At 50.3% G+C, this 12,465-nt stretch overlaps 1 protein-coding gene across 2 annotated transcripts in view; it reads left to right on the top strand.

Moving 5' to 3' along the window:
- The window catches only part of CCNJL (cyclin J like), an 83,982-nt gene extending 73,120 nt beyond the window's left edge, over window positions 1-10,862 (top strand). For both annotated transcript variants that reach the window (XM_040443766.1, XM_040443759.1), the window contains 3 exons: window positions 5,913-6,215; window positions 7,127-7,286; window positions 8,769-10,862. In XM_040443766.1, coding sequence (XP_040299700.1) covers window positions 5,913-6,215; window positions 7,127-7,286; window positions 8,769-9,192 — 887 coding nt within the window. In that variant the 3' untranslated portion in view covers window positions 9,193-10,862. The remainder of the gene's footprint in view (window positions 1-5,912; window positions 6,216-7,126; window positions 7,287-8,768) is intronic.
- Window positions 10,863-12,465: the final 1,603 nt, after the last annotated feature.

Below are 12,465 nucleotides of genomic sequence, written 5' to 3'. Positions count from 1 at the left end.
GCTCAGTCAGTTGAGCATCCGACTTTGACTCAGGTCATGATCTCACACTCATGGGTTTGAGACCCGCGTCAGGCTCTGTGCTGACAGCTCAGAGCCTGGAGCCTTGCTTTGGATTCTGTGTGTCCCTCTCTCTCTGCCCCTCCCCCACTCGCACTCTGTCTCTCTCTCTGTCTCTCTCTCTCTCTCTCAAAATAAATAAACATAATAAAAAAATTTTTTAAAGAAAAGAATGTTATTGCATTAATCCTGATGTTCTTAGAATTGGTAATAGCATCATGATTATGTAGGAAAATGACTTCAGGGCTGTACACTGTCCAGGGCTGGCTTGTCACATCTGCAACTTCATTAAAAATGGTCCAGCAAGGGGCGCCTGGGTGGCTCAGTCGGTTGAGCTTCCAACTTCGGTTCAGGTCATGATCTCACGGTCCGTGAGTTTGAGTCCCGCATCAGGCTCTGTGCTGACAGCTCAGAGCCTGGAGCCTGCTTCCGATTCTGTGTCTCCCTCTCTCTCTGCCCCTCCCCCGTTCATGCTCTGTCTTTCTCTGTCTCAAAAATAAACAAACATTAAAAGAAAAATTTTAAAAAAAGAAATAGTCCAGCAAACTCAGTATTTATACACACACACACACACGGAATAAATGTGGCTCTAAGTCAGCAGTTGGTGAATCTGGCTGAAGGGTCCTCTGTGTTCATTATTTAATCTTTTCTGTGTATTTGAAAAATTTCCAAACAAAAAGTACATTAAAGGAGTTGAGAGTCTGTGGCTCTGGTGTGACTTGGAAAGATTTGGACTTTTGTCCCCCACACCTCCCAGGGGACCTGCCTGAAGACTTCCAGGCATCTGTCGTCAGTGCAGCTTGTCGATAAGGAGCAGGCAGCTGAGTGGCGGTGCTTGGTTGCAGCAATGGGGACAAAAGGCTGGCCTGCTCACAGTCATGGGAGGAGGGGAGGAAATGTCTGCCAGGCACGTGCAACACCAGGAAACTCATAAAATCTTTTCTGGCTGTGAAATGTATTGTGCTTGGGAATAGTTGCTAAGCTGGGGTCTGCTGGCCAGCAATTAAGAGCAGGGACTGTAAGGTCGCTCCTAGATGTGTGGAGCTAAGTTCTCTGAGCTTCTGGGGATCCGAACGCAACCTGCCTGGGAGGATCCAGTGCCCAACCCAGCATGAAGACTGCCCCTGTGTGTGTGTTGGGTACTACTGAAGCACTTCCCATTCTGCGTGGCCATTTCATCTCCATGGGGGGCATATTCCTAAACAGGAAACAAATGGCCTGTGGAGTTTGGTGCTCTTAGGTCCAGCGCCAACTCTGAGGATTCAGACCCCACTCTGCCTGGCCCTGGCCCACAGTGTGGTGGGTCCCCAAGAAGCTTCTCCAGCCTGGGGAGCAGGTGAATTCAGATTCTTCAGTAATCCATAGCCCCTTCCATTTGAGGCTAATCCTCTTGGGCCTGGTGGCTGGGAAAAAGGCAGAGCTCTGAAAGGTTTGAAAAGCTCTGAGGGCAGGGAGGAAACTAATCTCACTGAGCACATCTGCCAGTTAGAATAGATTGCTGGCTGCCAGAAATGGTGTGGAAGAGTCTTAATGCCACCCTGAGTATGATGCATGTTTTTGCCGGGCTGTGACCTTCACCTTGCCACCTTCTGCCCTGGGGAAGAAAAGAGCACTTGTATCTACTTGTATCTACTGAGTGCCTGCTAACAGTGTTGGCTTAGTTCGGCACAAGGTTCAGGTAAAATTGGACAACTGTGCAAGAAAATTTTTTCTTTTTAAGTTGTACAAAGAATATATGATCATGGGAGAAAAAATTAGGGAATATAGATAATCTGATATCATCGGAGAACAATTTAAATGGCCCTAAATTCAACTATCAACAGAGTACCTGGGCGCCTAGGTGGGTCAGTCGGTTAAGAGTCTGACTCTTGATTTCAGCCCAGGTCGTGATCTCATTGTCATGAGATCTAGTCCCACCTCGGGCTCTGTGCTGAATGTGGAGCCTTCCCTCCCTCCCTCTCTCCCCCCTCTCAGGGCACCTGGGTGGCTCAGTCAGTTAAGCATCCTACTCTTGGTTTTGGCTTGGGTCATGATCTCAGATTCGTGGGGTTCAAGCCCCACAATGGGCTCTGCACTGACAGCACCGAGCCTGCCTGCAATTCTGTCTCTCCCCCTCTCTCTCTGCCCCTCTCTCACTCTCTCAAAATAAGTAAACTTAAAGAAAAAGATTCTCTCTCTCTCTCTCTCTCTCTCTCTCTCTTCCACTTTGCCCCCTCCCCTGCTCACGCTCTCTCAAAACAAAACAAAACAAAACAAAACAAAACAAGAAAGAGAATACCATTCATTCTTTGAACGAATATTCATTGGGCAGCTACCCTGTATCAGGCACCGTGCTGGGACCTGGGGGCACAGCTGCAAATGGGTCAGACACGGTTCCTGTCCTCATGGGCTTAGGCCCATTAATGACCTATTGGTCAGGTGCTAGCCATTAATATCAATACTTGATATTAAGCAATCTGAGCATGAGAAGTGCCTTAATGACAGCCAGTGGCCTCTGAACCGACCGCTGGAGGACACACAGGAAGGTGAGTGAAGGGATGAGCAATCCCAGCCGGAGGAGAGGTCCTGCATTTAGGGAGGGTGTGGGGCTGGAGAGGCCTGGTCAGCCCTCCCCACCCCAGGATTTCCAGCCATACAGGAGGCTCTCCCGCCTTGGACAGCATTGATCTTGCCTGTCCTGCCTGAGTTGCCCATGTGTGCAAGACCAGGGAAGGTGTGAGCTGTGGAGGCGGTGCTGTGCCAGGCTTAGGTCCTGCTGGATAAGGGCTCTGGCAGCCGAGGCTCTGGGGTGGCTGTAAGCTGCATAGGAGCCGGTCAGCCATCAGTCTCCACTCTTTGCTGTTTTGTATATTTCCACTTGCTCAGTTCCTGCCCATCAAAGACCAGAGCCTCACATCACACCATCTTTGCCCACTTAGTGGACTCTTTTAAAGCTTGCAGAGAAAATAGAGACACTGGCTTCCCAGAGTCCAATGTTTCGTTTCTTGGTGACACTTTTTTGACATTTTTTTTGTTTTTTGAGAGAGACAGAGCATGAGTGGGGGAGGGGCAGAGAGAGAGAGAAACAGACCGTGAAGCCGTCTCCAGGCTCTGAGCTGTCAATACAGAGCCTGACACGGGGCTCCAGCTTCCAAACTGAGATCGTGACCTGAGCCAAAGTCAGACACTTAACCAACTGAGCTACCCAGGTGCCCCTCTTGGGGACATTTTTTGAGGCCTTCCTGAGAAATGTGTTGTATCTGCTGTAAGGCAGCCTGAAGCGGCTACTTCCTCATCTCTCCTAAGAAGCATGAAAGTCTGGTGAGAACTGGGTCACAGGGTACTCACAGTTGTGCACAGGTGTGCGGACCCTTTGTCACATGCTCTCTGAGCTCAGCTGGGCCACCCCACCGCCTCTTCCAACACTCACTCAGCAGTGTTCTGCTCCTGCTTAAGCTGGGCTCGGAGGCTACGGGCGACCACACCAAAGCCAGGCCTCAGGGATCACCATGTGATGTGAGACTTGGCCAGAACAAGGACAGTGGTCGGGGAAGGCTTTCAGGGGTGAAGGGTGGGGAGAGGTTGGCAGAGTGAACAGGGGAAGGGGAAGGGTGATCCAGGCTGTGTAGATGAAGGCTCATGGGGAAGGGGGGCACGGGGCTTTCGGAGAGTGCAGTGACAGAGGCCTCAGCCAGGTGTGCGTGGTTTCCTCAGGGTGAGGTGGGTTTAGGCTGGGGGGCCTGCAGCCGCCCCACCTGCAGAGCTTTCCCCAGTGGGAGCTGCCACTGGAGCTCTCCACCACTGGTGACCGCTGGGGATTGTTCTGTAAATACCTCAGTTCCCTTGACCCTTGAGGATAACTCAAGACTCGTGTTTAATTTTTGTTTGTATCTAACTCTATGTGGCTTTATTTCATGGCATTTATTTCCAGGATCTTCCGGTATTTACTCATTGTTTCTTCAGAGGAATCTGAGCCGTGTGACATGCCTGTTTGTGGGGTTTCACATCTTTTTGCCACTGCCCATGGATATGAGTATATCCCAGTTATCTATTCCTGCCAAACAAATCATCCCTAAACTTGGTGATTTAAACAACAGTGATATGTGGGAAGCCTGAGTGGCCCAGTTGGATAAGCAACCAGCCTTCAGCTTAGGGCATGATCTCCTGGTTTGTGAGTTCGAGCCCCACGTCGGAGGGGCTCCAGCTCAGAGCCCGGAGCCTGCTTGGGATTCTCTCTCACCCTCTGTCTCTCTGCTTCTCCCTCCTCTTTCTCTCTTAAAAATAAATAAATAAACACTAAAAGACAAAACAAAAAAACAGCAATGTGGGTTGCATGGGGTTTCCTCTGCTGGTTTCACCTATGCTCATTCAAACAGCGCTGGAGGGGCTGGGCTAGAAGGTCCTGGATGGTCTCGTTCTCATGTCTGAGAGTTGGCGCTGGCTATCACCTGGGTTCCTCTGTTCTTGTGGCCTCTCCACCTCCAGCAGGCTAGGCTTGCTTCCTTACATGATGGTCTCAGCATGGCACTCCAAGGGAGGAAGAAGGTGGGAGTTGCATGGCCTCTTTAAAGCCTCACCTCAGAAGTCCGTAGTGTTACCCCCACCCCAGTTGCATTAAGATATAATTGACACATAATGTCATGTTAGTTTTCAAGTGTATAAAAATGATTTGATATATGTACCTATTGTACGCATGTAAGTTTAGTTGACATCCATCATCTCACACAGTTACAAATGTTTTTCTAATGATAAGAACTTTTAAGATCTCTCTTAGCAGCTGTCAAATACACAGTACAGCATTGTTAACTAGTCACCATACTGTACCTTACATCCCCAGGGCCAATTTATAGCTGGAAGTTTGTACCTTTTGACCCCCTTCACAAGTTTCCGCCATCCCTGCTTCTGGTAGTCACCAGTCAGTTCTTTGTACCTTTGAGTTTGGCTTTTTCAGATTCTGCATGTAAGTGAGATAGATCATGCAGTATTTGTCTTTCTCTGCCTGATTTATTTCACTTAGCATAAAGCCCTCAAGGTTTATCCATGTTGTCGCAAATGGCAGGATTTCCTTCTTTGTATGGCTGAATATTATTCTATTGTATATAAATACCAAGTTTTCTCTGTCCATTCATCAGTGGATACTCAGGTTGTTTCTCAGTCTTGGCTATTGTAATTAATGCTGCAGTGAACACAGGGGTACGGATAACTTCAAGATCATGTTCCCTTTCCGGCTTTCCTCCCTTTCCTGTCTTCTCCCACTTACCAGTCTTTCCTAGGCTCACCTCCTAAGCAAATTGTTTCTGAGGGAATCCAAGCTGAAAAGCTATTGACAGGGTTTGAACCCAGTACTGAGGACAGTGGAGAGCCATTGAGGGGCTTTTCTATATGTGGGGGGACAGGATCAAATTTGCAAGGTCATTCTGACTGTGGCTGTCTGACCCCGTGACCAGTCCTGACATTGTGTTAGTGAGGACCAGGCAGGAGTGGAGAGAGGGCTCCCTCATCCTCCAGGCCCTCACTGCTGTTTCTAACTGCCATGGAGTGCCTTCTTTGTTCCACGTGCTGGTCTGAACATGTGGTGTGCATTTTCTTGTTGTATCTGACAAAACCCTTAGGTTCCATTTTATAGATGAGGGAACTGAGGCATGGAAAGGCCTCTGTGCACAATCACCTGTGCACAATCACACAGCTGGACATGATGACTTGGGGATTTAAGCGCAGGGTTGGCAGATCCAAAATGTGTGTTTTTAGTCGCTTGGCAGTGGGGCCTTTTGGCTCTCTGTGCTCCGTGCCAGCACTGTCCAGGCACCGTGAGGTGGGCCTTTGCTTCCTGGGTGCAGGCAAGTGCTGTCTTCCAGTAACGTCTGCTTCTCCTGCAGGTAAGTTCGAGGACAGGGAAGACCACGTGCCCAAGCTGGAGCAGATAAACAGTACAAGGGTCCTGAACGGCCAGAACTTCACCCTCACCAAGAAGGAGCTGCTCAGCACAGAGCTGCTGCTCCTGGAAGCCTTCAGCTGGAACCTCTGCCTGCCCACGCCCGCCCACTTTCTGGACTACTACCTCTCAGCCTCCGTCAGCCAGAAGGATCGGCACTGCCACAGCTGGCCCGCCACCTGCCCCCGCAAGACCAAAGAGTGCCTCAAGGAGTATGCCCACTACTTCCTAGAGGTTACCCTGCAAGGTGCGGCCCGACGTCGGGACCCGGTAGCCCCTTCCCCCCACACACAGAGGCTGGGATCTGAGAGGCATGTCCACCCAGGGAGTCCTTGCTGACCGGGGCCCATCCACCCAGATCACTCCCACTTCTCAGGGGATACACAGAGAAGGAGCTAGGATTCTCCCAAAGTACTGCCAACACCATGTAAAGGAGAAATAAAGCAGCTGATATACATACAGGCAGCCGGCACCCTACAAACTTACTGATCACCTGGTAGTTTTTCTTACAGTAACCTGGAACATTCCAAGTGATCCAAATGGGAGAGATTTGCAAGTAGGTCATTTTGGAAGAGCAGTCATCGTACAGATAGGGTGGGGGAGGGGGTATGTTTTAGTAATAAAGTTCAGCAATAAAGTTATCCTGTTTGGGGACCTCATGTGAATCCCACTCTTCCCATTGTCTTAATATCTAGGTACTAGGTAAAATACCAGGTCAGAAATACTGTTGATACAATACCCAGTAACCCACCACAAACCAAAATGGTCCCAAGTAACAATGTAAACAGTTACAGGGGCGCCCGGGTCATTGCTGTGTCATTCGCCACTAACAGCCAAAGAAGAGACACATGTTTTGTGGTTCTCTTTGTAGCCCATCAGCAAGCCCCTCGCAGCCCCCCAGAACTTAGGGCGAAATTTTGAAAAATCATTACTCTAGGCTGACACCAGAAATCCCAGACCGAGAGCCAAGGTGTTTAAGATTCAGGAATGGAACTTCATACTATTTCTAATTTTTCATCTTGTGTGTGTATTCAGCAATGTACAGCCTTGAACCTAATCACTTGTCTGCCAGTTCTCAGGAAGCACAAGGCAGGAAGGAGGGCCACTGGGACTCCAGAGTGAGGCTCTATGAAGCCGACTTCTGTGATTCTCTTTCAGATCATATTTTCTACAAATTCCAGCCTTCTGTGGTGGCCGCAGCCTGCGTTGGGGCCTCCAGGATTTGCCTTCAGCTTTCCCCCTACTGGACCAGAGACCTACAGAGGATCTCAAATTACTCTCTGGAACATCTCAGCACATGCATTGAAATCCTGCTGGTGTAAGTTCCATCCCTGATCTTTCTTTGTTTCCAAAATAATCGAGGCACTTGCTCTGGAGACTCACCTCAGGAGATCTCTCAAAGTCAGAGGGTTAGGGTAGTTCCCTGAGCTAGTGTCTCACAGGAAGTGGGCCATTGTGACTCCTGATAGAATGAGGTTTGCAGAGTTGGTCCTTCCTATTTTGGGTAGCTTTGAATTTGTGATTTTAAGGTCAAGGAGGTGGGGAGAAGAGAAGGTGATGGACACATCCTTCTGAGTGTCTGGGCTGTTTGCTCTGAATCCCCGTGTGCCAGTCAGTCTTATGGGTGATTACACTGAGAGACTTATAATCAGCTACTTTGATCAGATGTGGCCACAAAGCTGACCTCTTAGCCAGCTACATAAGAGGCCATGGCCTCCTCGCAAGGGTCCCTGGGAAGCTTGGTGAGGACATGTTCAGCGTATCAGAGAAGGTACAAAGAGTCAGCACAGACCCAACACCATGAAACTGATATTGAAGGTGCAGGTGTTCACTGGTGACCACAAGGAGGAGACAGGACAGAGAACCCAAGCCTGGCTGCTGCCCATCCCTCTTCCCCCCAGCATATGGCAGCATCTTCTGGATGCTGGCCCTACTGACCATGGGGCCAGGCCCCTGGAGAGCTGCCTCTCAGCCTCCTGATATGGGAAGCTGTGCCAGTAGCTGCCTTTGTCTCATCCCTGTGTGAACTGTCTGCCCTGCTCTCTGGGCCTTGTTTTAAAATCTTTGCTTATAGAAGGTGCCCAGAAACAGAGCATATGGTCTGGTCTGAGTGCAGATAGGTGCCCCCAGATTCTTGGCCACCAGCCCTGCCTCTTCACCATGGTTGTGGCTCTGGGATGATCCTCTTCTCAGATCTGTAGCCTCCCTTTGCTCCTGTCTTACCTGAGCCTCTAATAGATTTGTTATTTCAAAAAGCTTTATGGGAAGCTTTTTTTTTTTTTTTATGGAAATAAACCTGTTGGTTCCCTTTCCAGAAGGTGAAACTTAGACCCCAGGGGCAGCTTGCTTGGGATCTGTTTGCAGGTGCCTTGAAGGCAGAGGTGCTCATCTAAGTGCCGGGCCCTGTGCCAGATGCTGGGGATGCAGTGATGAGCAAGAGCAGAGGGCCCCCTCCCCCTGGAGCTCGTGCTCAGCACAAGGAACTAGGTGGTAACACAGAAGTTATCATCTGGGGGGTTGATCGCCGAGATAGGGCAGTACAGAGGCTTGGGGGGACAGCTAGAGTCTGGGATCAGAAGGGGTTTTCTGTAGGAGGCAGATCCGGGTGTAGGTGTGAAGCCTGAGTTTAGTCAGAGGACAGGGGAGGCAGTGCTACAGGCAGTGGGTGTGGGCTGGGTACCACCCTGAGCTCACAGCACACAGATCTCGAATCCCACTTAGCAAGGGAGGGAGGGGCACACTCAGGTGTCTGCTGCTGTGGCCTCGGACCTCAAGTCTCACCTAGGTCCTTTCCTTTCAGAGCTTATGACAATGTCTTCAAGGATGCTGTTGCGGTCAAGAGCCAGGCCTTGGCAATGGTGCCTGGCACGCCCCCTGCCACCACCCAGGTGTTGTTCCAGCCACCCACCTACCCCACCCTGAGCCAGCCGACGACACCAGCCCTGGCGCCATTTCAGACCCCCGTGCAGGACCTATGCTTGGCCTATCGGGACTCGCTGCAGGCTCATCGCTCTGGGAGCCTGCTCTCAGGAGGCTCTGGCTCCTCCCTCCATGCCCTGTACCCCACCCTCCAGCCCCTGGACGTGTGTCCCGTGTCCCTCCCCACGCCCCTCAGCATGCAGATGGCCATCGCGGCTGAGCCCAGGCACTGCCTCACCACCACCTATGGAAGCAGCTACTTCAGCGGAAGCCACGCGTTCCCCACGGGCTGTTTCGACAGATAGGGCACCTTTGGGCCACACAGGGAGTCCTTGGAGACCCACCTGGGCAGAGGACGAGGACACAGGTGAGGGGAGCTCAGCGGAGTGAGGCAGTGGGGAGGCCATCCCCACAGAGCCTCATTGCTACCCTTGAACGGAGAGGGTTCATGTTCTTTTTAAATAAAGCTGACCCCCAGCAAAACAGTCCATGGCAACCTCCCCCGAGAGCATTCCTCTGGAAAGTGTCTTCCACATATGTAGCTGGGGTGCAGGGGGGTGGCTCGGCCACAACCCTCTGGAGGAGGGACCCCCTGAATTGAGAAAGACTTGGTGAGAGGCCAGGAGACTGGAAACTGGATGCAGACTGCCAGTCCATGAGCATGTTTGGCTTTTAGCATCAAAGACTTCTTTACTTCTCGCCAGTGGCAGCTACACTGAAAAAGAAGGGGACTGCATGATGTATCCTCAGGACCCCAGCAGGTGCCGCATTGGGTGCTCTTTCCCTGCCTCCATACAGAAGAGCTGTGTGTGTGTGTATGCCTAAGCATCAGCCTTCTGAGGCACGGTGGGCGGCTGTCTTGCCTTTGTTGTCGGACCTAAAACCTTATTAGGCCTTTTAGATATCTCACATGCTGCTGCTTCCTGAAGTGACCTAGCTTTCTGTTCAGTAAGATATCTTGTTTACATAGTGTATCAGGGATTTTACGATACTTGAAAATTCCTTAGGAGAGAAAAAATGTTGATCGCCACACTGCCTGTCCCATGCAAGGGCTGTAGATTCGGACCCAGCTTGTAACAACAAGCAGGTGGTTGGGGAAAGCCACTCCCCAGGCTCTCAGTTCAAGAAGATTCCACATCTTGGGTGCTGTGTTCACCTGTAGAACTTTGACAGCCACCCAGAGGAGAAGTGGTTGAAAGGTGGACAGAGGTTTACAACCAACAACCCTAACCCCGCTCCACCAGGTGCTTACGGTGTGTGAGTTTGGCTAATAGGGAAGGCTAATGATGTGGAATGTTTGCTTCGTGCCAGCTGGAGTCGGGGAGCGGGGCATGGACAGGGGTGTAGGTCACAAATACAGGCAAGCAATTGGTTGGATCGAAAGCCAGTGTTTGGGCACCTACAGCAAGAGGGCCCTCAGGAAGACTCTCATAACCATGTGCAATATGTTTTTATTCTGACTCATGACTTGTGCTAGTTGTGTTTTTTTGGTTTGTTCCGAGTCGGAGCGACACACTGTTCACCCATTAGAACTGGGAGGTGTAAAGAACAATGGAGACATTTTTTTTGTTTGTTTTAAGAAGAACCCATCTTGGTTTTCTTGGCTTATTTGCCCGTCAGTGCAGGAGACTGGCTCGGGGACTATCAGGAAGGCGGCCATGTGCTGCTGAATTGGATCCGAAGGTGATTTTCAGAGCAGATGAAGGCTTCGGTGTGGAAGCAGAATAAGAAGAGGTAATGCGAATAAGGCACTGGTGCCGCTGTGTCACATGAGTGTGGGAAGACTACACGTTTGTTTGTTGCTTTTCTCTTTTTCCTTTGCCAACCTCCTTCTATTTATGTGAGACTGGTTTGGATTCCAAGTTGTTGTGTCTGTCTGGCCTGGGACTGGGGCTTGTGAAGGGCCCCCCAGTAGAGCCTCACAGCCAGCCCAGCACGCAGAAGAAGGCGTCTTGCAATAAACAGATCACCTACTCCTGGTCTCCGTTCTTTTCCTGGCCTTCGACTCTCAGCCAGCCCCGTCGGTGTCTCCGCTCCCGCTGAGAGGCTGTGGGGGGTGGGCTCTACAAGACTGGCTCCTGTGGAGCTGGGCCTCTCTGGGGACACCCGGAGTAGAGCTTAACACCCCTACCCTACCGCTAGTAGTCAGGGTTCCCCAGAGAAACAGCCCATCATATCTGAGAGATTTATTTATTTGCTATGTTTTAATGTTTATTTTTGAGAGAGAATGAGCACGTGCGTGCATGAGCCGGGAAAGGGCAGAGACAGAGCAAACGAGAAAGAATCCCAAGCAGGCTCCATACTGTCAGCACAGAGCTCAACATGGGGTTCAAACCCTCAAACTGCGAGATCATGACCTGAGCTGAAATCAAGATTTGGATGTATATCCGACTGAGCTACCCAGGCACCCCAGAGAGATTTATTTTAAGGAATTGGCTCACACAGTGGGGGCTGACAAGTTAGGAATTTGTAGGGCAGGCCAGCAGGCTGGAAATTCGGGTAAGAGTGGATGTTTCAGTTGAGTCCAAAATCTGTAGGGCAAGCCAGAAACTCAGGATTTCTGTTACAGTCTCTGAAGCAGAATTCCTTCTCCAGGAAACCTGTTTTTTGCTCTTAACAGCCTTCACCTGGCTGGATGAGGCCCACCCACGTGGAGAGGAGTCTCCTTTACTTAAGGCCTACTGATTGTTACATGTTAGTCACATCTACAAAATGCCTTCACAGCAACATCTAGATTAGTGTCTGAACTGCCACACACCATAGCCTAGCCAAGCTACCACGTAAAATTCACCACAACCACTTACTAGCTGTCTGGAGGGAGTTGACTCAACTGTTCTGAGCCTTAGTCTTCTCACCTGTTAAAATGGGGGTGAGAACACTTGCTTCACAGGGTTCTCATGAGGATTAAGCAACATAAAGCATGTCAAAGCCAAACACAAGGTCTACTCTAAGATGTACCATTATTTTATGCACCAGTGAGAGAATTCAAGAAAAAGTCACCAACTAAGCCATGACATAGTGTTTAAGATACTGCTGATTAAATAGTGTACTCTTATTTCAGGAACGTTGACACATAAAAATATGTGTATCATAGAATGGATGGACTATATATCTGCAATTATGGAGAGTGTCAGACTCTTTTTCTGACAGGAAGAGAGCCCTGCCCTCTACCCACCCAGGTTCCTGCAGGAGAGCCATCCTGGAGATTGGTGTCCGTGTGGAGCTGAGTGGTTCTCACTAAGCACGGATGCCTTTAGTTAGGAAGGGGAGGTGTGGGGAGAGCTGCCCAGGCCATGAAGCTGACATCCAGCCCCAGGAGGTGTTTGGGAACCGTGTGTGTGTGCAGGCAGGGCTGGGCTGGGGGCAGTACTCTCCATCTGCCATGATCAAGTCAGGCAAGGCAGGAAGCTAGTCTAGGTGTTGGGGACTCGACAATAAGGCAAATTCTGGGTTTACCAAGAATACCCACTTTACTGTGCCTCTGTCTTTAGGCTTCAGGTTCTCCACCTGTTACCATAGAGATGGTTGAGTTGATGGGTGGTTTTCCAGCACTAGAGGGAAACTGAGCCACAGAGGCC

Source organism: Herpailurus yagouaroundi, unplaced genomic scaffold (assembly GCF_014898765.1).
Source record: "Herpailurus yagouaroundi ecotype Mexico unplaced genomic scaffold, PumYag 29, whole genome shotgun sequence".
Taxonomy (NCBI): Eukaryota; Metazoa; Chordata; class Mammalia; order Carnivora; family Felidae; genus Herpailurus; species Herpailurus yagouaroundi.
The sequence above is the reverse complement of the archived record's forward strand: the minus strand, read 5'-3'. Positions and strand labels throughout refer to the sequence as shown.